Source organism: Enhydra lutris, unplaced genomic scaffold (assembly GCF_002288905.1).
Source record: "Enhydra lutris kenyoni isolate GAN:26980312 unplaced genomic scaffold, ASM228890v2 scaffoldscaffold31, whole genome shotgun sequence".
Classification (NCBI taxonomy): Eukaryota; Metazoa; Chordata; class Mammalia; order Carnivora; family Mustelidae; genus Enhydra; species Enhydra lutris.
Genome location: NW_019154115.1, coordinates 4,737,439 through 4,764,654, shown reverse-complemented (window position 1 = coordinate 4,764,654; position 27,216 = coordinate 4,737,439). Strand labels below are relative to the sequence as shown.

Here is a 27,216-nt window from a genome sequence, read left to right as displayed (position 1 = left end):
GAAACCTTCTGAAAGAAACGTCTGAGACTTCTCCACTGCCCTTTCAGCCCAGGACCAGATAAAATATAATGGTCAAAGAACTTCTAAAACAGCTGCTGTCTACTATTGTCCCAGCCTCTGGACTGCATCATTGCTGCTGAACACGAAACCACCAAGGGGCAGTCTGGCCCAACAGGGAGCCATTTCTTCCTAGGCAAAACTGGTTACATGTGTAAAGACTCTCTTCCAGAAACACATGACCACCTCCTGGCCCTCAGGGGTTTTCCTCTTATGGCTTCGGCTGTGCCATCAATTCTTTGAGAAGATGCTACTGGGCTGCAAATGGATGGGAGGAGGTGGGTGGAAGCTGCTGACATACTGGGAAGTGGACCAGGGCCTCTAGGGACCAAATCCTTCAAATGCAACACCTACCACAGGGTCAAGACCACAATATATGTTCAATATTATTAAAATGATGGTTGCACGAAACTGAACTAAGGAGAAACCCAAAGCAGAAAAGCTCTAGGGGAAGGAAGTGTTTGAGTATGCACCGGGGATGGCTGCTCTGTAACTAGGGTGAGTCTGGAGCCCTTGCCACTCCCCGGAACTTCCTGGGGCTACTACAGTGCCTTCTTCCATACACAGAAGCCTCAGAGGTCTACGTGACCTCCACACTTGGAAGGAAGTGAGCAGACTGAGCATGAGGGTATGTGTTTAGACCACATGTTGGGGGTGGGGGAGGCATCACACAGCTCAGAGGCCGTGCAGGGTTTCATTCCTAGCTGTCAACTGACAAGATTCCCCCAGGGGCAGACACTGGCTGCCCAGCCGGTGAGCAGCCTGGCTGGGCTGCTGCACCCTATCGCTCTCGGGAGCAGAAGGACAGTGCAGGCAGCTCCCTACCCCAGGGCCAGTCACATTTCTCTTACACAGGTAATCCATGTTCATTATGGAAAATGCCACATCACTCTTTATTAGATGCTAGTGCCAACACTGGCCCCCCTTCTCTCCATGCACAGGGGCACGTGGGCAAGGGGCTCCGTCCCCCGGCCGGGATGCAGTGGAAGCCTGGCCCCACTCCCACTCTCCCAGGGCCAGCACCCTCCTCAGTGCCTCGGGCTGCTTGCTCAGGTCTGTTCAAACTCCTGTTCACAGTAGCCTACATTGAGGGGCTGGGCTTGGACACCTCGCCTGCAAGAGGACATGAAGAAACACGGCGCAATGAGCCACTCAGACGGGGTCAGTCCAAGGCCCCACGACATCTCTACCACAACCAACAGTCTCCCCTTCCCCTATTTCAGTGCACCCCGAACTGCCACTGTACACCAGAATTACTCAGGGATCTCATTTCCAGAGATTCTTACTTGGCCTGGGCTCACATGTTGGCAAGAATCTGCATTCCGAACAGGTGCTCCAGGTGATTCTGACACAGGGACATCCAGGAATTTGCGGGGGGACACTTATTTCTAACTTCCCTGTCTCTGTACTTGAGTCCCAAATAATGCAGTTCCTTTAGAAAAGAGCTGATGCCTAAGGGGTGCCTAGTGCTCTTGGCCCCCTGAGCCCCACTTTAATGGTTCAAATGCTCTAAATGCAATGGTGGTGGAGGACCACTGTGCTGTCCTGTTCATGCACAGGCTGTGGACATGAAATCCTGTTTAGCCTCCCAAGTTCTGGGATGTGACCAATCTCTATAGCAGACCCCCGGGCATGGCCTATTATTCAAATGAGCAATGTACTTAGAGATGGTAAAGAACTAGCTCAAAGTTGCCCAGTGAAGCACACACAGTTGAGGCCTAGACCTTGCCACGGCTGGCTCTCAGCCCTGCACCAGGCTGAGTCCTTCAGGTCCTCAAGACTTAGTCAATGAATACATCAGGGAGATGACCATCTTAGGCAGGTCCATCCCAAACAGCAGCACAGCTGTCATCAGAGCCCATAAAGGCATGGCCATGGCTAAGACAAGAGACTCTGAAGTTGGCTTGGATCAAATTCTGGTTCTGAGTGACTTGGGGCTTTACATTAACTTCTCTGTGCCTCAGCTGCCTATCTCTAAAGGGAGGATAAAACTGCCTACCTTCCAGAGTTATGGTTAAGATTCAATAAAATAATGCCTATAAAGGGCTCATCACAGTACCTGCCACAAAGTAAACCTCTGTAAGCACTAGCTATTGTTTTTCCTGTAGGTCCCCCATCTGCCCACCCACTGTGGGAAGGCCCCAACACGGCCTGCTTGCTTACCTTAGTAGCTCACAGCGGAATCGCGTCAAACGTTTAAAGGCAAAGTCCAGGCTAGTCACCAACTCGTTGCTCCACAGCCTCTCAGCAACAGCCCCTGCTCTGGGCCTAGAGGGAAGGGTCACGCCGCAGGTTGGCTTTCTTCAAGGGAGCCGGACACTCACAGGCTGCTGCCTCTTATTCAGGCACCCTGGACTCAGGGCCAAGGTTATTCAGAGTGACAACCTGGCTGGGGGGCTCCTAGCGACTTCTAGGGCCCAGCTCCATCTTCATTAAGATGGGCCTCATGATCCCACTCTCCTCCTCTCCCAAAGATATGGAACCAGAGTAAGTTGTGAAGACATCATGAACTGTTACTGACAGCAGCAGCAGGTGTTCTCAAAATTACAGCTCCTTCTCTCTTATGCTGGGGAGGAAGGTACTTGTCTGCAGGTGACTGGACAAGAGTGAGTCTCTAAGGGAGAACCCGTGCCCACAAGCCCAACCACCCATGTCCTCAGGAAACCCTTACCAGAGTCTGGGGGCCAGATTTGTGCTGTCCACATACTCTCCCCACATACAGGCCTCTCCGCCAATCACTAGAGCCTTCTGCTGAGGGCTACCTAAGGGAAAACAAGGAATAACAGGCTGCTGGTGGGGTGGGGGGTAACCCTAGGGTTTCCCCTCAAACACCTTCCTAAAGTAGCCCTCTCTTCAGATAGGTCATAGCTCATCTAACCTGAAAGGTCTAGCCCAGACCCTCCTGTCTCCCACTCTGTGCACCGGCCCAGCCTCCTTTGCTCATCCAGGAGAGCTCTCTGCTTTCACCTTTAAATTCCAAGGGGTCCACCATGTAGATCTCACTCCAGTCCGGGCCATAAGTTATATGATTCAGGTACCAGGGGGCAGAGAGCAGGGCGCGGAAGCCAGCTCTGGTGATGAGCTCCATCTCCTTCATATAATGTACTGGTGTCTCTTCTCGCCATACCTGAATGACTGTATCTGGCCGAACCTGTCACAAAATTAATGGCACATGGCTGAGAAGATTTCTGGCCCATATGCTATGCAAACAACCCAGGCCAGGGGTTATGTGCCCATTGTGCTCTCAAGCAGCTAAGTATTTCTCTGTGACTCCTAACCCCTAGGTTTCTAACCCAGTGCAGGGGCCAAGGACTCTGTAGGCCCTAGGAGTCCTCTCTGCTGGCTCTACCCCCAGTCCTCCTGCAGCCTTCCTGTCTGGACTGAGACAGTAATACTGGCTGTGAGCTAAGGGAGACAAGCAGTAGCACAGGAGACTCAGCAAGCGGTTCCCTGTCCAAGAATCTCCAGATGTTTCTGAAGATGAGACAAAGTTCTTACAGAGCCCCTGCATTTGGCAAGAGGCTGGGACCTAACTGATCAACGATGAAGGAGAAAGTAGCCCTGCTCCCAAACCTGGAGGACCCCGAGTCTATGACTCAGAGAAGAAGACCAACCCAGCATGCCAGTCTCAGGAATCCTGAGTAGCAGGCAGCAGAAATAACTCTTGAACAGCTTGTGGTGATGGAAGAGAGATAGATGTTCTGACACTCACACCCAGGGCTTAGACCTCTGTGACCTTTCTGGAGGGGAAAGGAGAGATGGCCCCCCAGTGCTCTGAATATTAAAGCCTAATCCAAACCCAGGGAGGACCAGGCTGTGTAGAGGCAGAGAAGGGCTCAGAGATCAGAGGGAAGCACTGCAGGTGGCTCCTTCTCTCTCTGCCCCTGGCTCACCTTTACATTATTATCAAACACCTCCTGCCACACCACATAGCCCTTGCCATAGGCAGAGACGATGTTCAGCAGCCTGGAGAGTAAAGAAAGGGTCTGCTCAGCTCAAATAGGTTCTAGGCTGTTGGTGCCAATGCTCTAGGGGTGGAGGCTGCCTAGGGGCTCATTCCTGATCAAGCAGTGTCTTTCCCAGTTGGGAACTGACTACTCCAAAGCTGAAAAGATAGGACAAAGTACCCCTTCAAGGGCCCAGTAAAGCAGGGCCTGGGCCTGGTATGGAAAGGGAAGACTGCATAGGAGGTAACCCCAAGAAACCCTGCCCACCCTCTTTCCTTCCTCACGTCTGGATGTAGAAGGACTCCAGCTGCTTGAAGTCATTACCAAAGCCTTGCTTCTTCATAAAGGCCTGAATATCCGGGTTGGACTTCCTGAATCCCAAGAGAAAATGAAGATTAATTCTTTCGACATCCTCAAAGCCCAAAGCTTAGGGATTAGTTACCTGGCCTCCCATGATTTCTTTTTTCACTTGAAAAACCAATCAACTTCAGATCTCAGAGGACCCAAATATGGCAGGTGTGGCTGAACAAAGCCGTGTGAATGGGGCCACTGACACAGGCTGAGAAAGCAGGAGTCTGGACCCCAAGAGCTTTCAGTTTAAACTCTCAACAAGAACACATATGAACCTGTCTGGTCTACTGCATTTGGCTCCAAAGCTCTGGCACACTGGATTCTGGCTTCCCTGTTTAACCCCCAACTCAGGCATATTCAGCTCTTCCCCTCTCATGTATTCTTTATTTCAGCTGGATATAGGTATTGCTGTTACCTGCTGTGGCTACCTCCCCAAGAACGTTTACATTTTGCGCACATTTCTTCCTGAAATGTTTCCCCCTCTCCACTTCTCAGAAAAGCCTGTTTCCCCAGATCCAGCTCTAGTGTCCACTTCTCAGAGGAGCCCACTAACCTCTTCTGAGCAAAGCAGATATGTGGGTTTGGACCCTCATTGACTGGACACTTTCATATATTAGTCTCAAATTCATCTGTGTCTGGACTTTTCAACCAGACTCTTTCACAAAGGCAGGGATTATTTTTCTCTCTCCCGGACTTTCCCAAGACAATTTTGTTCCCAGACCTGGTTCTTCCATAAGTCTATCAAGGATATGACAGGAGAAAGAACAGTTTCACATTCGCAGCCTTGCCAAAATCCAGGAGGGCCTCTATGTAGGTGGAAAGAGGAAAGGCCTAGGACCTGGGCCATCTGGACTAAGACAGATTGTTCTCAGAGGTTAGCCCCTGAGGGGCACATAAGATAGGTAGCCTCTTGGGAGCTAACCTCTATTCTGAGTGAGCAGTTCATCAGGCAGGGATGGGAAGATCAAAGGGATCATTACCAGCAGGTGAAATCAACCTCATCTCCTCCAAGGTGAAGATAAAAATCCGGGAAGACAGAGCTGACCTCCAAGAAAAATGTGCTCATGAATTCATAGGTACTGTTGAGAATGGGATTCACTGGTCCAAAGGTGCCAGAGGGATGAGAACCAGAGTAGCAAGGAGTCAGTAATCCAGGGACACCTAAGCCGACAGAGAATCAATCCCACACAAGTGTCACAAATACAGAGACCCCCACACAGTCATATACTTAAAGACATTAAGTTGCACAAAGTAAGATAATCATGTTCATAAACATTACACGTACATAGATAGGGACCATCAGGTACTCACAAATGCTGGTGATCATGAGCTTTTAGACACAGTCAAAGAAAGAAAAATATATCCACAATCATGTACAGAGATTGGGTTACCACCAGACAGCTATCAACACACACACACCCTTGCCTTGCCACCTGCTTCCAGCAGGGGGTCATCTTTGTTCCCAAAGGCTGCTCTCCTCACACTGCCTTTAGGCAGTAGAGAGAGACTGCCTGATCCAGCCAAATGGCAAGATCTTTCTTCCACTCTAGGGCACAAGGTGCAAGAACATTACTAAGACAAGACCATCTAAGAAGAATGTGCCTGTAGTTTAATAGTAAGCAGTGGCCTCCTTTGTCCAAAGTAAGTTCTGCCTATCTAAATTCCCAGCGGAAGGAGTTGATGGAAAACATTCTTCCAGGGACCAAGGCCGGGTCATACCTCATCCACGAGTCAAAGCCCTGAAGCCCCAATAAGGGAGATCAGTAGACTCTTTCTATCTAACTTTATTCTTACCTGGTCCCCAGGACAGAGTGTGGCCAGGGGTGTCAAACTCTGCCAACACACGGATACCCCGAAGGCGTGCATATTCAATCACCTCCTTCACATCCTGTGCTGTGTAGATATGGGTGGCAGGATTGTAGGACCCCTGAAAGGCACAAGACACCCTTAACAATGTCATTTCCTGAAGACTAGCAGAGGAGAAGATACTCAGAATGCCTCCACGACTCCCTGCGTATCAGGAAATCTACCCTCAGCTCTTGGTATCAGGGACTATCTCCAAATATCTTTATCATAGCTTCCAGTAAGCCAGCACATCTATTCCTTTCATAATGCCAGTGAGACAACAAGGTAGGCAGGTAGCAGAATATAAACAAAGACAAAATGAGACCAGGAGAGATTATCTGTCAGACTAAATTAATGGCAAAGTTTGGACTCAAACTTAGGTCTCCTGTTCCAAATCCCGTGCCCTTCCCCCAAGTCAGTGTGTCCCTCCAACTGGCTGTGAGGATGAGAGCCAGTGTCCTTGCCAGCAGGGCCACAGCCAGGCTCAGACATCGACCCACAAATTTGTTCTTAGAGAAATTGAGACATACCTTTCTGGTGAGCTCTGGAAAAGTGAAGCTGTCATATGGGAAAGAAGAGTCATCGACCAGATGCCAGTGGAACACGTTCAATTTATTGTATGCCATGACGTCCTGTAGATCACAGCACACACTGTGAACCCATCACAGCTTCTCCAGTTTCAGCCTCAAACTTGGGATGGCAGGCAGACTGGCAGGCTGCTCCACATACCCCAACAGCCTCAATCTGCACCAGCTTCCTGATAAATGTTTACAGGGTCTATCAAATCTTCCCTTCAGAGAACGCCTAGCTATAGAGGGAAGACCTAGCGCATTTCTTCTTCTCCCAGAGCACATCCAAAGACATCGGAGAGAGGCATTACCTCCTCTTTTTGAGATGAGTTTTAGCCACACTGAGAGGACAGCTGCAACTATGTGGTACTGTGGTTTTCCAAAAGCACCACCATGCCCTGAAGACTAGTATGTCTTCCTGGCATTTGTTCTGGGTTGTCTAACTAACATTTATCCAAACTGTGAAGTCGATTGGTGAATTCAGTAGCCCCATAACCCAGAAATCTCAGAAGCCAAGACTGATGGATGTGTCCCCTCCTTTGGTTCCACCAGAGGAACAAAGAAAAAGGTAGATACATGAGTTGGACCAGCAACTGTAGGGTAAGACTGCCCATCAAACTTAAGATAGTTAGGAACACCCTGAGCTATGGCTTTTGAACATCTCTTTCCTATGACCTTGTCCATAACTAAACTAAAATAAGCTTGGCTTGATCAAAGAAGCCAATTCCCCAAACTAGTTTCTGCATTCCTGGAAATAACCTGGACATCGGTCCAGGGTAGCCGCTGGTAGATTTAAATCACTCCTTTTTTAACTCTTTTTTGTCTTAGAGTGGGTCTTTTCCATTTTCCCTAGGAGCTCTTAAAGTTACATACATTCCCTCTGGAACTCTTTAGGTATATGGCAACTGGTCTGCCCCTTGCCCCATCACCCCAGAACACTAAGGGCAAAGATGGCCTTAAGGCCTGGGTACCAGTGTGTCCAGGATGCTAGTCAGTGGCAGGTAATGGCGAGACGTATCCAACAACAAGCCCCGGTGAGGGAAGCGAGGAAAGTCTTCAATCTCGGTTTTGTTGATAAAGAACTGTATGGACCAAACATTGAACATATCAGGATTTGAAGGGAACTCACCATGGGGATAAAGGGGAAAAAGGAAAAGTCTCCTGATCCTTCAAAAGTCAATCTATGACTGTTCTGCATAGCAACTATCTCCCAAATGCCCCATATATCAACCTCAGCGACCACAAGCAGGCACCTATCAGAGGGTAATGGTCCCATGCTAGCCAGATATAGCCGTCCCACATACCACTCAGCCTACACATTCTGGATTTTCACTGTTAATCTGTTTATTTTCTTTAAAGCAGTGTGGTCTCAAGGTCATTACTAAATAATGACTCAGGAGAACTAAATTACAGTGATTGCAAACAGACCGAATCTACCAAACTGGTTTCCACTCATGTCTCCTTCTAATTCTTGTTTGGGCCATCTTGAGCCACCAGGACTCTAAGACAAAGTAAGTTATTTCCAGGACTCTCAACATTTGGAGCAAATCCCCAGAGATATAAAAAGGAACCCTTTCGGGGGGCTCCCACTCACCGTGCCCTCAGGAGATCGCCAAACAAGCTGGCTAAAAGTCTCCATACCTATGGGGAAGTAAAGAGGCAAAGTAAAGACTTAAGGATATGGAAAAAGGATGCACCCATCTGGAAGGTTCCCAATGTGACATAGGAGGATGCTTGGGCATATGGTAAAAGTGGATATAGTACGAGCTTGATGAGTCTCAACACAGATGCAAAGGGGATACTAGGAAACCAGTATCTGTTTTTACTCTGCATTTGATTTTGGGAGGTGGCAGTGTAAGGGGCTTTAGTGCCTCTCCTAGGAACACACTAACCCTCAAAATCCACATCCTTCTTATCTATATTTCCTAAGCCTTGAACTGACAAGAGTCTTAAGAGAGACCAAGATGTCTGCTTATGAGTACAGATGCAGGGACAAGCCAGCTTACATCGGTTCAGGTTTTCCAAATTAATACAGATCAGGAGCTAAAGGAGCTGAGAAAAAGGGGTCCTCAATCTTCTGCCCCTTCTATTATCCCAGACTGAACTGTGAAAAAGTAATCAAGCTTAAGTTTCTAAGGAGCCTGGGTCCACAACTGGACCTAGAAGACAAAGAACCATCCACCTTTCCTCTTGAGAAGGGAACTAGCTATAGGGAGCTGAGACAGGATAGGAAGCAACTGCCCCAGAAGGACTGCCCCAGTCCACTGGACACAAACTCCTAGATTCTGGCAAAGGCAGGCATGCTGAGTGCAGAGTGTTATATGTTCTCGACAGCTGGAGCCCCTCTTCTGACAACCCAGCAGAAGGATTTCCAGAGTCCCAAAATTTCAGCATGAAAGAATCTGAGGTCTTAGGGGTCACTTGGCACCTACTTCAAGGCAAACTGCTCTTATATTGTTTTGGCTTCTTTCAACTCTGATTCTGACACCCAGTATTCTGGAGTTCCGGATTTCCCCCTGCCCCAACCTGCCTAATCACAGCACCTGTACAAAAGGTATAAGACAGTAGAGAGGGGAGTCAGCTCCCAGTTTCTCCAAAACACAGGAGAGAAGAAGAGAAGGGGTAAGGGAACAAAGACGAACCAAAACAAGGTTTGAAATTCTGTGAGAATTTCCCTCCTCATTCGCCAGCAGGGGCTTTGCAAAAGCAGTAGAGGTATTTGGCTATGTCTATATCTAAGGACCAAATACCTTTTCAGTAAACCAAGAGGAAGGGCAGAGGCCCATCATGTGTTAGCTAGTAAAGTCCCAATTTTCTCCTGAAATACTATGGTTCTACATATCTTATATGATTTACTTCTTTTTTTTGACATTCATCTATTTCTTGGGATCAAGTTTTCCTTTTTGAAAACACTTTCCAATTACATGTGTTTAGTGAGAGCTGCACAGGCAGTGTTTGTGGCAGAGCCCCAAGCAGCCTGTTCCCTGCTGGCACACTGAGCATCAGCCCGCAGGGTCTCTCATGGCTTCCCCAGAGCACCTGCCCAGGACAGCTGCTGCCACTATTGCATAGCTGACACCTGTCAGCTTCTAGAGAGCTGTAAGGAGAACACTCCCTTCAGGTAGATGGCGAAACACTCCAAACGGTCTCCATAAAGAAAGCCGTATGTGCTGGGCCCTCAGTCTTGTCTTCCCAACCCACTGAGGCCAACCTTCCCACTTCAGCCCCCATGTTACCTCGGAGAGCTCCCCAGACAGTCTCAGAGAGGAGGAAACAATGATCATCATTTATGGTCAGGGTGTCTGAAATGACAGAAATGACTCCATTGGTTAAGGACTTCTACTCTCAGATTACAGATCCCATGTCCTGTGTAAATCCTTGTATTAAAAAACAAGAGTAAGGTCACATTTTTTTTTCCTTTCAAAGAGGAAATATCCCCATAGCAGAGCAGCTGCAGGCCAGCTAGGCCTTGGGCCACAGTGGGAGGGTGGTCTCCCAGAGGCTCTATAGGCCCTAGAAGATAATACACAAGGAGGGTCAGGCTAGAGAAGAAAAGTACCACCTGCCTCGTGGTTAGTCTATCCCTCCTGAAACATGAGTTCCTGCCAGCCCTTAGCTGAAAGTATGAGGCGTCAGACAGGGATGCTTGGAGGGTGTATCCAGGTTACGGTGTTCCCAAAGCCTCGTAATCACCCTCCTTTCCCTTTGTCTCCAGGCTTCATTCAGGTACCTCATTCAAGAATGTGAGGAGGAGGCCAAGACTTGAATGTTCACTTTGGAGACGGAGAAGTTCCTAGATACTGCTGGAGGACAGGAGGCATCATAGGGCTAATGACCTGACTTTATTCCAGTCATTATGTCCAAAAACATTATGACCCAAAACTCCTTCTCTCCCCAGAGTGGGGTTTCTTAAAGAAAATCACCAGAGTGTACAAACTCCTAAAATGGCAACAAAATTATATGCATTGAGGAGGCAAGTGTTCTGTGGGACTCCGTGAAAAGCCACCGTGACATTCCACACCACCTTCAGACACTGGTTAGAATGCATATGAAAAATTCATCTTCTTTGGCTCTCAGCCCTTGATGATCCGGAGTCTCCACAGTCCTGGAGGTCAGGAACTTAGGCCAGGCCAAGTAGAGTTAGAGCTCCAGACAAGTGCTTGCTCTCTACAACAGGGGACAGGGTGGTACTTACAGTTCTCCACCGACTCCAAAGAAGGAAGCTGGTTACATCCAGGAACGACCACAAGGATAACCAATGAATTCTTCTCCGGTGCATGCTGTTTTTCTGGAAGGACAGGGTAAACTCAGTGTGGCTGACCGGCCACCAGAAGCAATAGGCAAAACCAAGATCCTACAGGAAGGTCCCTAGCCCTAGTCCCTTCTGCTTGCACGAGCATGGAAAGAGGCAAGGGTGGGGGAGGGCATTTACCCTTGGCACAGGCACTGCCTCATCACCTGTTCAACTCTTTCATTTTGGTTGTGCTTCCCTCTCTCCCCAGGAACCTGCCCTGACCCGTGTATCAATGACCTGGCAACAGCTCTTTGTAACCAGGGCTCTGTATTTCTAGTGTGGTACAGTCAGCATGATTCCATTACCTCGACAACTGCTTCTAAACTAGAGGCAGCTTGACAGCATTTCTACTCAAAGCGTAGACAGCATTTCTACTACTAGCTGCTGACTTACAAGCTGCAATACCGGGTGAAAGGAAAGATACTGACAGGAAGCTTATACAACGTCAGAATGTCAATTATGTCAGAATAAACATGCTGTTTAGTCTTAAGATGTCTTCATAACTCATTTTTTGATGAAGGGAGTAGTTTTACATTCCCGTGTGTGTACCTCTCCTCTCACTGCAGACTGTCGCCTAAAGCAGCACTGTTCTTGAAGGCTCCCAGTGAAAGGTTTCCAATGTTGTCAAAGCCCAGGAGCTGATACAAGCAGATGAAGCAGATGACCAGAGGAGCTCCTATGGAGAGGAGGCCTGGGATCACCGAGCTGGTGCCCCAGCAAAGGTACATGGTCACCATCCTATCCTGCTTCCTTCCCTCTTCCCAAACAGGTTCTCTGAGGCAGACGTCTGCCCAACAGTGGAAAGCCACCCAGTATGAGCAAACATCTAGCATAGTTCTTCAGATGCACCCCACCATGCCCCCTCAAAACCCAAAGAGCCAAAACCAAAGCCAAAATACTAATGCACCATCCCTTCCCATCCTCCTAATGGTTCCTCTTTGTGTGGTTCTGATTATACCACCCCAAGCCTGACCTCAATGAACTCCTTCTTTCTATCCTTTTCTGGAACTACATGCACCCACACTGGCACCACAACCATGACTTCCTGTGGAACCACAGAGTCAGGGATAGGATGGCCTGGGGAAAGGCAGGGAGAGAAAATTCAGAATCAAACTGGATCCCCAATGTTACCCATCTCTAGGGCAGAAGTAGTGCAAAAGCCTTGAGCCTTTACCAGAAAACCTGCTTGAACTTCACAAGCACTACTGCAGGGCTGCATCTGCTCTCCGGCTCACCAAGAAGAAAGCCAATAAGGGGCCCTTTTCTATCATCAAGAACAAAACGTATTCTTTCCCCTCCCTGTAAATACTCTGCATCTCACACTAATACCTTCCTAAAGCCTGCAGGGAGAAGAGAATCTGAGTCTACTCTGGGCCAGGCCAACTCACAACTCCATCCTATACCCTGAAAACCCATCTCCAACAACAGAGAAAACCAGACTGTCAGGGCAGGGACTTCTCTCAAAGCAGAATCTGTAGGGCTCTCCCAAACTCCCCAAGCAGACAGGCCACCTCTACAAATCCCCAAGACCAAGGAAGACTTAACTGAGAGGCAGAAGCAAAGAAAACTATAAAAGAATATTCCTCCTTAAACTATGCCCTCATCTCTTGCCCCCACTCCAATCCCACATATCACAGAGCCCCAATATCAAGTGTGGAGAGCTAATCTGTGTATCTAGCCAGGCAGCTATCCAAAAGACAGCAAAGTCCTGAGCTTCAGCGTTAATTCCTTGGACCTCAGCCTGCAAAACTGAGAAGAAATCACAACTATCCCTGTGCAACAGCCACAGTCACTGTCCCAATAACATTTAGAGGCTGCTAAACGCCAGCCTGGTGACTGCCTGCAACTACTGCCTGGAACATAAAAACCTCTAACTTCTGTTGTTGCTGCTAGTGTATTTTTATTTTCCAAAACACACCTGCACTCCATCCTCTAAATCCAGAGTCTTTTCCGTGGGGAGGGCTGTAGACTCCTTACAAGATCTGATGAAAATAAAAACAGAAGGACTCTTTCCCCTAGAACGACGGCCCTAAGTGAAGGCTCATCTCTCCATCCCCCGCCTCTGATCTTATGGTGAAGAATCCCTGTTGGAAGCGTTCTCAATGACTCATTTTGGGTTGGGGCTGATAAAGGAGGTAGAGAGTCATGGCTGCTATTTAAACGAGCCATGAGGGGGCCGGTCTGGGGGAGGCGGCAATGTGGGAACTAGCAAAACAGGAGGGACACTGGGTCATTTAAAAGGATGTAAATAGTGTATCGTCATCGTGGTTTTCCACGTCCAAGTTGCTACCTGAAGCAAGCAGGAAAGAGGCTGGGGACAGGCCACCTTCCTCCACACGCAACCACATGCTCTGCACTGGGAAGGACTGATGTGTGGGAGGCCTGGGCACACTCACAAGGAGCCCGGCTGGCACAACAGGAAATTCTGAAACCTCAAGTGCTCAGAAAGAACCATGGCAAACAGAGCACTGACTTGGGCAATCAGGAAAGGGTGGTTTGGGTTCTGCTGCTGCTAAGCTGAGTGAGTCTCGGGGCCCTTATTTTCTCCCCAGCAAACAATGGCAAGCCAGGACCACATTCTGGCTACTCCTCCACAGAGTTTCTACTCCGTGACTCCACACACAGATAGTATGCTCCAAGGTCTCAGTCCATGACCATGACTTCCTGTCTCTACTGCTCCCTCATCCCGTGCTTTCATATACCCCTGCTCTTCTCCTCTGGTTCACTGAAAAGTCTGCACCTTCTAAATTTAAGAAGGGGGAAAAATTCAAACAGTACAGAAGTGTTTACAACAAAAAAATTAGTTACCTTTGGCACCCCTCTCCTTTCTGCATCATTTAGCCTCCAAGACAGTCCAGCTCTGGACATGGAACACCTGAGACCCTTTTTCTACCACAGTCCTGCTGTTGTACTTTCTCCAGATGCCAGTGCTGTGACCTTTCCATTACTCTGCTGGCCTATGTGTGCTGATCCATCCCCTCAAACACAGTCTAGCCAGTACTCCCAGCAACCTGTTCTTTTCTTCTGCTGCTGTACCCAGTGGATCAAGTAACATCTGCCTTCTGTGCACAGATTCTGGCTACTGCATCCTACTGGAGGGAAGAGAGAAAATCATGTGACAGCAGGACTGGGCTGCTGTAATATCATGGTCTCTCATCCTGGCCGGGCCCTTGGTGCTACCTGAACATCTCCATCTCCATCTCCACCACTGCTTTCTTTTCTTCTCTGCAACAGTTACTTCAAGTTTGAGCCACTTTCTTCAAGTCTGTAACCCAATCACCACCGCCCTTCCTCTCAGCAGACAATCAGAAGAGCACTCCCATCCATCTCTACCTCCCCTCTCCTCCCATACAGAAACATCTGCAACACATGTCTGGTCTTTATCTGTACCTCCTATCCTGGTGGAAAGGGTTTCCTTTCACCTGTCTTCTGGATCTCGCCTAAGGAGAGATCCAGAATTTCCCCCAAATCTTCAAATTATTTCTTTCTCCTGATTCTTTCCCACCAGCATTCAAATATTTGCAAGTCTTCCTGGTTTCAACTCCATGTCATCTCCAACAGACTTTTCCTTGCCTTCTGGTCCCAAAGAAACTCCAGAGGAAATGCAGCCTAAGCAGTTAGGTGCTGAACTTCAAAGCCAGACAAAACTGGGTTCAAATCTTAGTTCCAACACTTTCTAGTTGTGGAGCCCTGGACAAATGATTTTCCTTCTGTGCTGCAGTTTCCTTCTGAAAAATGGGGATCGTGATTAGCACCTACCTTACTGGGCTGTTGGGAAGATTGAGTCAGTGCATGTAAAGGGCTTAGTCAGTGCCTGGCACACAAGCGCTCATGGAGTTGGCCAACCTTAGTCCTCTCTTGGTAGCCACTTCTGACATCCTATCTACTCCTTAGTCCACTACAACATGGCTTCCTTTTCCTCCACTCATCTGCAGATGCCTTCACCAAGGTCCTGAGGTTCTATAATTAAATTCAAGGGACCCTTTTCAATTCATTCTTCATTCATTCATTCAACAGTTATTTACTGAGTGCTTACTATGTGCCAGGCTGATCTAAGTGCTGGGGACACAGCAGTGATCAAAACAGACAAAAATCCCTGCTGTCCCAGAGGTAATATTCTGGTGGCCACTCACTTCTTAGGGGACCTCTTGGCAGCATCAGACATCCCTGATGTTGATGAAACTAAACTCCCTTAGCTTAGGGGACATGGCTCTCCCTTGGTTTTCCTTCAAGCTCCTTGAATATGCTTCCTCATTCTCCCCTTCCTTCACCAGCCCCTACATGCTAGTGTTCTCCGAAGACTCCAGGCTTCTCTTTTTCTCTTCCTTTATACTCTCCTTGGACAGTGTCATCTACCCCACAGTTGATTGATGATTCTCAAATCTACCTTTCCATGCCACTCTTCCTCTGGGATTCTAGGCTCATAGGACAACACTCAGATAGCTTAAAAGCCCTTCAAATCTTAAATACTAAGTTCAACTAACTCTTCATTCCTCTTCCTGGCTGATCTTCTCTCTGTTTGACCTGTACCATCTATTGATTTATCCAGACCAGAAACCTCTTTCTTCTCTCATCGGAGTAGATTAAAAATTCATGTACCCATAATATTTACCAATGGTCCACTATGTGTCAAGCCCCGTGTTAAGCACTGAGATTACAACACTAAAAAAGAAAGACCCAAATAAGTCCAATTATAACAAAATCCTTGTTATCTCAAAATCTTTACCACCTTCCCACCTCCAATGAGTCAATGCCTTAAATCATCCTCTTGTAATTTCTCACCTGAATGACTAAAAAATCTCCCAGTTCTCTCTGCCTCCATATACATCCCATTTCAATCTACCATTCTCTGTGATCTTTTAATATGAGATCTTTTCTCTGCTCCTAAGCAGGAATTCTCATGGTAACACAATGAACTCTTTACAGAATCCTGAAAATGCCACATTTTCTCCATACTTTCCTTTGCACATATTGCTTCCTCCAAGGGAAACAAACTTTGCGTTGCCTCCAAATCTCACCTAATTATGAAACAGCTCTGATTCTTCCTTTTATAAGACTTTTCTATCATTCCCCCACCCTTTCCTAAGAGACCTTCCTACGAGATCATGAAACAACGTATACATACATTTTTTGTTAACACTTATCTTAATATATGCTGTTTATTTGTCTATCTCCTCACCGAGGCTGTAAGTTCCTCAACAGCAGGGGCCAATCTCAGGGCCTTTGTATTTCCAGTGCCTGACACACGGTAGTCATTCAATAAATGTTTGCTGAAAAAATGAATGATGCTAGAATTAAAAAATGCACATTTAATGCTATGTATGCATAATGATTGTGCTACATAATTAGGCATAAATGGCAAGTAGTTAATGGAGAGATAACTTTTATACGCCCAAACCTAGTATTTGTTAAGTCCTGGGACTAGGGTGGGGAATGGTAAGAAGACACCCAGGCATACAGAAAATGCCTTTTTAGACACTGCTCTGAAGAACCTTGGCTCCACTAATCCAAAGATTCGGGTGTTTCTACTCCCTGGAAGGGAGCGCTCATTCCTGCATTAGGGTACCCAGAAACTATGTCTTTACCTCAGTGCACAATAGCTTCTCCTTGCACCCAAACTGCTCCTCCCTGAACCAAAATATTTCCATCATATCAATGTCTTTAATTCACAGGATTTTAGTGGCATGGAGAAAACCCTCATTTTGGTTATAAAGTGGCATTTGGTTTGGCTTCTGGAGTAGACACAAGAAAAGTGAACCCAACCTAGGCACCTCCCTGCTCTTTCAGGTGTACTGTGCCCCTTTGTGTCCTGGTACTCTCCTAGGCCTTGTCGATTCTCCATGCTCACATTGTTCCCCTCCCCCGCCCACCTTTATCTCTGTCACATCCAGGCTCTCTCTCCCCATATTCAGTCTAATGAAAGCCCTAGACATCATTCATTTACCACTCATTCTTCATTCTAGCCAGGATATACTGAACATTTACTGTACATCTGGAACTGTGCTAGGTGCTGGCGCAGGCAGTTCAAAACAAAAATAAGCCCAGTCCCTGCCCTTGAGGAGCTCACAGTCCAGTAGGAGAGACAAATACAAACAATAATTACAAAGCAGTGTGATTAGGGCTAGGTGGATACTATAGCTACCCGGAGAAAGGAAGGGATGCTTCACCTTGGAGAGGGTCTCTGAGCAGAACCTTGCCCCCCGAGATGGGTGTTTGCCTGGCTACCAATAGGGAAAGATACTCCAAGCCTGGGAAGCAGTCAGTGCAAAAGTACACTGTTGTGGCTAGGGGAAAAAGCAAGGCCACTCCTGTCAAAATTTCTTATCCCCGTTAAGCAGGAGTCTGAGAACCCAGCTGCCCCCGAGCCCGGAGGCCCTCCACAGTGCTGCTGAATTCAGTATGGACCGTAGTGCCTCCTCCCACAAGTTCCAAGACTTTTCACCCTCTAGAAACTACTAATATCCACTCAGAAATACAATCTATCCAGCCCATGAATGAATCCTGAATGTTCTCCCTTCCATCTTCTTTGTAAATGCTAAAGTTAAAAGTTTTCTCATTTCCCCCTACTTTTGAGACTTAATCTGTTTTCTTCCTTTGTTCCCACCAAGAGAGAGCACCTCCCTGTGATTCTGGATCCCAAAAAGATAAGTTAACATTTTGCACAGTCTTTCAATTTTTTTTTCTAAATACACAGATTCATTTTTTAAAGCAAAATGAGATTTAAAGCAAAAATGAGATCCTAATATGTAATAGTTTGCAACTTTTTCCCCACTTACCAAATGATTTCTAGATCTTTTAATGTCTGTATATAGATCTACATCTTTATTTATAAATCCTAAATAGAATTCCATTTTTGAAATATACTTTAAAAAGTGGAAAGTCCTAATTTCTCTCCTCTTTGTGGACATTGTAGAAAGCTTCTAAGTTTTTGATATTATAAGCAACGCTCTAGTCAACATTTTATATATATATATGTGTGTGTGTGTGTGTGTGTGTGTGTGTGTATGCATTGGTTGAGAGATTTCTGTAGGAAAAATCCTAGAGGTAGAAATGCTAGGACAAAGATAGGAAAATTTTTGGTTTTGACACTGCTAAATTACTCTTCCACATTGTTATATTTGAACAAAAGTACAAAACTGATTTATATCTGAACCAACATACATGAGCCCATTCCTCCACATCCTTCCAAAACTAGACTGTCTCAATTCTTTTTCATCTGTGCTAGCTTGATAAAGAAATATACCATTTTTTTGATCTGTATTTTAAATGTAGTAACTGAATTTGAAAATCACTTCACATTTACTAGCCATATATGTGTGTGTATACACACACAGACACACACACACACACACATATTTTGTTTTTGAAAGATAGAGGGAGCCAGCAGGGTAAGGAGGAGCACAGAGAAAGAGAATCTTAAGCAGGCTTAACGCCCAGCATAGAGCCCAACTCAGGGCTCAATCTCATGACCATGAGATCATGATCTGAGCCAAAATCAAGAATCGGGCGCTTAACCGACTGAGCCACCCAGGCACCCCTTTACTGGCCATACTCTTTGCACCTTTTAAAAGATTTTTTACTGATTTACAGAGCTCTTTTTAGATTTTGACTGTTTTTTGTTTTTTTTCTTTAACTTGACACAGAGAGAGAGCACAAGTAGGCAGAGTGGCAGGCAGAGAGGGAGAAGCAGGCTCTCCATGGAAGCAGGGAGCCTGATGCGGGGCTCGATTCCAGGACCCTGGGATCAGGACCTGAGTCAAAGGCAGATGCTTAACCAAATGAGCCACCCAGGTGCCCCCAACCTGTCTTTTAAGACCGCAAATAATTCCCCCATTTTGTCCTTATTTTTTTAACCTTATGGTTCTCTTGCTTTGACTTTTAAGTAGTCAGATTTGTTCATCTTTTCCTTTATGGATTCTTCTATCTGCTTGCTTAGAAAGGCCTCCTCTGCCTTTGGGACCATATAAACAGTTTCTTATTTATACTTCTAATAGTTTTATTGCATGGCCTTTATCTTTAGATCTTTAACCACCTAGAATTTACTCTTGTGTTTGATATGAGACATAGATTTAATTCTATTTTCTCCCAACATATTTATTGGGAGTCATCCCTACATATTTATTGACTAAGCAACTTTGCACTTTTAATTAGAAATGTTTCCTTTACCATATATTAAATTCTCCCATGTATATGAACCTTGCTCATTTTCATGGCAATCTTACAGTCAGGAGGATCTACCATGTCACACTGCTATCATCTTTTGTCATGCTGCCCAGTATACTGACGCCTCTGCTCATTTCTGTTCTGGACCCACACTCCCATTCCTATAAATGTTGTTTCTCCTCCTCCACTAAGCCACCTGGACTACACATCACCCACCCCCACAAGCCTCTGGAATCCTGTTATTGAACTACCAACATCCTCAGTCTCTTCTACTTCCTCCTTAACTGAGAACTGGCTCTCGCCAGGAACATTATTTTCCCTATGACTTGCTCTGAGAGACAGCTCCTTTTCAGCTGCTTCCAGGACATCTAGCCTCTACCATCAAGTGAAAACAAACAAACAAACAAACAAACACCTCTTTTCTGTGGCTAATGACATTCAATTGTATAATCTCGAGCCTCTTCTTATCACCAACACTGCAATATCCTGGTCATGTCTTTATTACCCAAGACTTTGGATCCTGGTCCCCAGTCTTCCTCTCCATTCCAAGGTTGGCTTTGATCCTAGGTGATTTCAACACCCAAGAGGAAGAATGAACCCACATTCTAGCTTAGCAGTTATCCAACAACACCTTAACACCCTCCCATGGTCACCTTTTGGACCTTCTCGTCCCCTGGAGGTGTTCCAGCTCATTCTCGCAAGCTTCCGTACTATATAGCTAACCTGCTGAACCACCCTAGATCTGTGTGCTTCAACCACAGTGACACTGAGTTTCTTTAATACATGACATGAAGGCTTCTTTCCTGAAGGCTTTTCCCACATGCAGTTCTTTCCATATGGATTACTGTCTGCATCTCCACCAACTCCTATTTTCAAATATGACTGGACAGCTCTTCATGGAAGCCTTCTCAGAACGTGCCCTCTGCTCCACACCAACACTTATCAGTAACAATCACTGGACTGATACTTTACTGTATGTCTGTATTCCCACCTCCAAAGGACAAGGACAGTTCAATTAATATTCTTGGACAGGTGCTACTGATAAATTATAGTTGCCTAATAGATACTACTTGTACTAAGGATGGACGGAAAGAAGGAAATTGGCCAGAAACACTACTGGAATCTGATAATGATGGGCCAGGATCAAAACATTCTTGAGTGCTAATGATCAAGCAGTTAGATGCTACAAGTTACTATCTGTGGCAATTAACACTCAAGTGTGATCAGGGCTTACTCCTACCAAAGGCCAGGAGTTGTCCAAAACACTAATGGGTATAATGCTTGGTGAAAATATTTAAGAGTAGTAGATTGCCCTAAGGTTGCATGTTGAAAAGAGCTAAATCTTTGTAGACAAACAGATCTGACTAGAATTTCTACTCCACAACTACTAGCTGTGAAATCCTGCACATGTTATGTAGCCTTTGTGAGTCTCAGTTCTGAAGGATGGGGATAACACCAACCTCACAGAGCTATTATAAAGATTAAAGAGCACAGGGACGCCTGGGTGGCTCAGTGGGTTAAGCCTCTGCCTTCGATTCAGGTCATGATCTCAGGGTCCTGGGATGGAGCCCCACAGCTGGGCTCTCTGCTCGGCAGGGAGCCTGCTTCCCCCACCTCTGCCTGCCTCTCTTCCTGCTTGTAAGCTGTCTGTCAAATAAATGAATAAAATCTTTAAAATAAAGATTAAAGGGCATAGTATACAGCAAGTGCCAGACACTCAATAAATGCTAGTTTCCTTCCACATTCTACTTTCTTTCTCTTAAGAAGTCAGTTTTGCCACTTGGCTGGAGGAGCCCAGAGTTGGGGTACCTTGTGGGATAACCATACCATTGGAACAGCTTCTCTGAAGGCTTTTCATGAGCTTCTCATAGGAGCCTGAAGGCTCCACTACTATGTGATGATACTCTGTATGGCAAACAGGCTGAGACTCCAACATATAAAAGGGACATGAGCTTAGAACTCTAAATTTGCCTCAGACTAGGGCTGTGGACCTAGTCTAAAGACCAAAGCCACTAATGTGGGATCTTAGTACTAGTTACTACCAGGACAAGATCAAATAAGACAAAAGTTAAACTTTTACACTAAGATACAGTGTACCTGGGAAGCCATCTTCCTTGCTCCCAAAGCTTTGCAAAAAAAGGGGAGGCTACTTACTGACACCCAAGATGATAAGCAACCAAACTTACTGCATCTGAGCATACACTTCCACAGGAAAGAGCTCTACACCTTACCCAAGCCCAATCACCTTCAAGAAGCGGACATTAACAGCACACCACTACTGGCTAGAGATCAGGGCTGAGTGCAACACTAAGGAAGCTTAAGCAATAACAAAAGCTTAAAACAAGCAAAGGAAATGAAAGAGAGAAGGTGACACAGTAATGAGTCTTATTCATTATAGTCAGGAATTGAGAAGAAAAGCAAATCCATTTCTCTATTACGATGCATTATAGATCCATAAACCTTGAGGAAGATCACAGAAAACCCTTCACACTTAAAACTTTATCACCTCTACAGATCCAACCTCCTCTCTTCAACTGTCCTCCTTGTCAATGGCTCCACAAAGGTGGGCGAGAACTCCTAATCCAACTGGCCCTCTTGCTGATGCACATTGTTTCTCTCCTTATCAATTATTTCCAGGGACAGCAGAGGAAATTTAGGAAGATGCAGAAATACTAAAGTAACCTCTTTAATTTCTGAAAGTAGTATTGGCTGGGCAGTAACTGTAATCCACAGGAAAAGGATTTCGGTTTATGCCTTAAAGAGGCTAAGAAACTGACAATGTGCCCCAGCAAAAAACCGTGTAGCTGTAAGAAAAAATAGCTCACACGTGCTACTAAAAAACAAAAACAAAGTACCAACTGGCAAAAAACCTGCAATGCCTTGCTTCACTCTTCTGTTTGGAGATGAGGAAGTGAGGTAGAAGGAGACAGGAGGAAGGGCAGCTCTGGGGCTCAGACTTAATTTTTATTGCTTTAATTTAAAATCACCTACTTCTTCCTTTGACTGTACCTTCCTTCAAAGATTGTAAAGACAGTCATCCCTATCTCCCTGTTATCTTCAGAAATGCTTGAAATGGAGACAGATTAAAAAAAAAAAAAAAAGCAGCAGCTACTTGGAAATTAGCCTGAGGGCACATAGTTAAACAAGTGATTAATAAACATTCTCTGGCTGACTCCTAAATAAATCTTGTTCCAGACCCAGAGTCCTCTACTGTTTAGGTTTTCAAGCAGAATATCCAAGGCAAGGGGAGTGACAACAGCTCAAGAAAGTAAGACTGGAGTTTTTCATAAACCAGGCACAGGATACCTACATACATCCTGACCAAGCTGAGCTGCTTGGGCTCAGTACTATCCCGGGCTACTGAGAAAGTATTATGATTTAACGATAAAGAGAAAATAAGGTTGTGGGGAAAGAGGCTGGTTGAGGATTAGAGGCTAGTTCGGGCCTTGGGATTCAAAATGGAGCCCAATTATTCTGGCCCTCACTAAAAAACTATCATGCAACCCATCTCCTTCCAAATTCATATATTTCTCCTCCTTATGTATCCCTCCAGTCCTCACATACCCCTTTCACAAAAAAAGTAATTCTACTACAAAACATTCTTCCTCAGTGGTTTTCTTCCTTTTTGTTTTCAAGCAATAAATTCAGTGGCAATAAAGTCTTCACAGGAATAACTTGTCCTTCTCACGGAAAAGGTTAAAGGGACAGAGCCACTATGCAATTAGAGTGCAGCACCGATCAGGATTGCTCCGTCTCCCCTGCCAGCTGCCCAACCTTGTCTGTTTCCCTCCTACACTCCCTAGATTCACTCCCAAGGCATCTCCAATTTTGTATTGAGATAAGAGTAGTTTGAGCTGGGACCACAGCACAGAGTGATCCTCCTTTCTCTGGAATTCATATAACATTCCAAATTTGAAGCCTGAAAGGCAATCATTTTTAAATGAAACCTGCAAATCATCTTTTTGATGCTCTTAGAAATAGACAAAAATCATGAGACTTTCTACTTTTATACAAAGTAGACCTTTTAAGTTAATATATCCAACAAATAATTAAGTATCTCTTATGTTCCAGGCATTGTAATAGAAGGAATGGCCAAAGGAGGTATTTTAGGAGATTTAGATTGTAATCAACTGTGCCACTTATCAGTCATTTGCTTCATGTCTGAGAATGAGCAAATCAAATATTGATGATGGCTACAGAAGGAGCCAGATACTCATATAATAATCTTCCTTCCATTCTAAAATAAAAGGAGTTATTCTACTCAGGGACAGTGGCAACCTAAGCAACTCATAGGGACATGTGTGTGACTATCACAACTGGACGTGAACTTTAATAAAAACCATTATGGGGGCGCTTGGGTGGCGCAGTGGGCTAAAGCCTCTGCCTTCGGCTCAGGTCATGATCTCAGGGTCCGAGGATCGAGCCCCGCATCTGGCTCTCTACTCGGCGGGGAGCCTGCTTCCCCCTCTCTCTCTGCCTGCTTCTCTGCCTACTTGTGATCTCCCTCTGTCAAATAAACAAAAATAAAAATAAAAATAAAATAAAAACCATTATGGCTTTTAAAAACCACCGTGGCTTCAATCAACTAGTTTCAGAAAGGCAAAGAATTCAATCAAATGCAAAATCAGATTTAGCCATTTTACCTGAAAAACTAGGGCTTTATCAACTCCATCAGGCACCCAGAAAAGTATCTGGGGCAACATTAGAGAGGTGCTATCCCAAGTGATCAGATCTTTGATTCATAAACAAGATGTGGCTCAATAATCAAAACAGAGAATTACGTTCACTCAGGTATCCAGAGCTTAAACTAATTCCATTTAACAGGTTTAACAACATGCAACACACACCCTCGAGCTGGTAGAAACACCTCTCAATGACAAAGACAGGTAGCAAATACTAAACACCTCCATAGACCATTCAGCAATTGTGGACTACAGCTAATCCTTGAAGGTGAATTCAGAATCAAATCAAACCTCAGTAACAGGTTTGTTTTTCAGGGAATTATGGATTCCACTGAATCTCAGGTTCGGATCAAAACCAGAAGTTGTGCTATATTAAGAAGAACATTGGCCCAGAACCTACAAAGAAGTTATGTGGAAGGAGGCGATGGAAAGCTGTTTAAAGCTAAGATTTAAATTGCATATGTTGTTTTCTTTACTAAAATCAGTCCCATAGAGAAATACAGTCTGGTATGGGGTGTGCTAACATTGCTTTTCCCTCCAGGGATTCATCCTTGTTTTTGCAGGAAGAGGATTACAGTTCAAGTCATCTGGAAGCCTTCCAGGAGATGAATGTTCCAAAGGGAAGGCTACATAGGAAGAACGATAGAGAAGGAACTTACTTCTGTGTCTTTGGTAATGTTGATCCAAACCAGTTTTCATTATCTCTCTTAATGGGTTAGGAACCTTCAAATATAGGAAACTGATTCGCAGTAAGGTAACAAATTGAAATCAACAGCTTATTTAGTTTTTTATCTGTCTCTAAATCTTTCATTAGGGAATTTACTAGGACACCATTGTCATATATCATCCCCATATCTATTTTCTTCATTATACTCTAGACCTGTAGCAATGGAGGTAATGACTTAATTTAGATTTGTAGGAATTATCCTAATGTATACCATAGTAACAAACATTCTAATTATCTTTTAAGCATCTCATAACACATTGTGTCCTTTTGCTTCATACTTCTTCAACTAGACTTCAAGCTTGAGCCTACTTTTTTTTTTAAGATTTATTTATTTAAAAGATTTTATTTATTTATTTGACAGAGAGAGAGAGATCACAAGCAGGCAGAGAGGCAGGCAGAGAGAGACGAGGAAGCAGGCTCCCCATCAAGCAGAGAGCCCGATTCGGGGCTCAATCCCAGGACCTAAGATCATGACCCGAGCCAAAGGCAGAGGCCCCAACCCACTGAGCCACCTAGGCACCCCTATTTATTCATTTTAGAGAGAGAAAGAGAGATAGAGCATAAGCGGGAGGGGCACGGAGAGGGAAAGAGAATCTCACACAGATTTGCCGCTGAAGGTGGAGACCAATGTGGGGCTCAATCTTAGGATCCTGAGATCATTACCTGAGCCAAAACCAAGAGTCGGACACTTAACCGACTGCACCACCTAGGTGCCCTGTGTCTACTTTTGAGCGTGCTTTTTTTTGTAACCTCCAGAGTACCCAGCACTGGAATAGGCACATACCAATTAGATGACAGATCTTTTTTTCCTTTTTGCACAAGCCAGGACCTAACTTTTCTGTACCAAAATAAACACATTCTGAGTGCCAATGTTGTCTAAGGCATTATTTGTCATAAAGGATTCATAGAAATATGTGATCTGTGACACACAATAGCAGGCCTTTTATCCTCCCTGGCCTAATCTATCTTGCCAGTTAAGAACTACCCTGATGCTGAGACTCTGTTTCTTTCCCTAAATTATCTATCATGCTCTAAGTACCATCTGTTTAATGAAATGCCTTTTTTTCTTTTAAGATTTTATTTATTTGACAGACAGAGATCACAAGTAGGTGGGGGGGGGGGGAGCAGCAGGCTCCCCGCTGAGCGGAGAGCCCGATTCCGGGCTGAATCCCACCTGAGCCGAAGACAGAGGCTTTAACCCACTTAGCCACTCAGGTGCCCCTGAAATGCCTTTAATTCTATAAATCAAATGAGAACATTTGTGAAAGTAACTTAATCACACTTGAAACACAGTACAAGATGATATTACCATATGACTCACTCATAAATATGGCTTCCCCCCCAACAACCTATACATCATATCGAGGGAACCAGATTCCAAAATAGTGTGGGAAAAACCTCTCAGTTTTAAGCCCAGAAAGTAGAACTTTATTCCTTTGTGTTGCTCAATCTTTCCTACCAATTTGCTGTGAAATAATCCTCAAACACAATTTTCAGCAACTGCCTTAAAGAAAACTGCTCACCCCTGCTGTTTTAGATGAAACCAATATTCAAAGCACTCCTGATTTTACTTCAATCCCACACTTCTACCCAACCTCATTCCTTCCCACTCCCCAGGCCCCATCCTCATCACATACCCCCTCAAAGCACTTTGAGCTCAACCTTGGTGGCTCTGCTCAAGGCTTTCTTCCTCCCTGGAATACTCTTTCAGTCTTGGCCAGTTTTAAGTGGCTGCTCAAAATTCACTTCCCTATGGAAGTCTTCTCCGATTTCTCTCACATTTACTGGACATGCCATGTGTCAGGCACTTTCATATAATTTTGCACAGGTCAAGTCATCGCTAATGTCTTATCTTGCCAATCTCTGGCCTCATTCTAGGACCCTGAGACACTTGAACACGGTCAGAGGGATCACCTTCGATGTCTCCCGGCACAGTATTTTCAGCAATTTTTGATATCCTTATTGAACTGCCGTCCTGTAGTAGGCATTCTCGGTGAAACAGAGCCCGGGGGGGTGGGGGTGGGCAGGACTGCGGAGAAATCCTGGCTCCAGAAGTCAGCTCAGTGAAGCAAAGAATGGAGCTGGGGGCTAGACGGGGGTAATCAGAGATGGCAGCTGGAGAAAAGGCGCAGGAGGAAGTGGAGACGAGAGGGTTGAGACTAGATGACAGGGTAGGGCAGAAGCCAAAAGAAGGGCGTCTCAGGAGGTTTGGGGAGGGGCCCCCGGGCAGGCTCTCTTGGAGCCGGGAACGAGGTGGGGCAGGTCCGACTCACTTGTGGGTTCAGGAGGTTGCCAAGATTGGGAGCTGAAGAGGATGTCGCGGTAGCGTTGGAAGGCCTCGTCGAGGACCGAGCAGCCAGGTTGCGCGGCCGAGCTGACGTGGTACTGGAACTGGAAGTTGTGCGGGAAGATGGCGTAGTGGGACTCGGAGGTCTGGATGTACTGGGGCCAGGGCCACAGGGCCGTGGCCCGGCCGGCGAGCACTGCCACCAGCAGCAGCGAAAACCAGAGCCCCGAGCCCGCCATGGCCCGCCGGTCTCCCCGCTCCCGGCCGGCGGGGCCACGTGAGCCCCCAGTCAGC

At 45.8% G+C, this 27,216-nt stretch overlaps 1 protein-coding gene across 1 annotated transcript; it reads right to left on the bottom strand.

The window, feature by feature from the left end:
- Positions 1–931: 931 nt before the first annotated feature.
- LOC111153259 (hexosaminidase subunit alpha) lies at positions 932–27,178 on the bottom strand. The gene is made up of 14 exons (XM_022512168.1): positions 26,909–27,178; positions 10,965–11,057; positions 10,006–10,071; positions 8,364–8,410; positions 7,741–7,851; positions 6,731–6,832; positions 6,150–6,282; positions 5,336–5,516; positions 4,289–4,375; positions 3,951–4,023; positions 3,025–3,208; positions 2,729–2,819; positions 2,221–2,325; positions 932–1,170 (listed from the first exon to the last, which is right to left on the bottom strand). The coding sequence occupies exons 1-14, from the start codon at positions 27,159–27,161 to the stop codon at positions 1,107–1,109; spliced, it is 1,590 nt and encodes a 529-aa protein (XP_022367876.1). The 5' UTR covers positions 27,162–27,178; the 3' UTR covers positions 932–1,106.
- Between the last annotated feature and the right edge of the window lie 38 nt (positions 27,179–27,216).

What these genes read in the sequence shown, in the direction of transcription:
- LOC111153259 (XM_022512168.1), bottom strand. Translation starts at nt 27,161, where the DNA reads ATGGCGGGCTCGGGGCTCTGGTTTTCGCTGCTGCTGGTGGCAGTGCTC. An exon ending in CACTCTGTCCTGGGGACCAG is followed by an intron (nt 5,517 to 6,149) that starts GTAAGAATAAAG and finishes CTGTCGGCTTAG; the next exon opens with GTGTCCCTGGATTACTGACT. An exon ending in AATCTGGCCCCCAGACTCTG is followed by an intron (nt 2,326 to 2,728) that starts GTAAGGGTTTCC and finishes CCTTCCCTCTAG; the next exon opens with GCCCAGAGCAGGGGCTGTTG.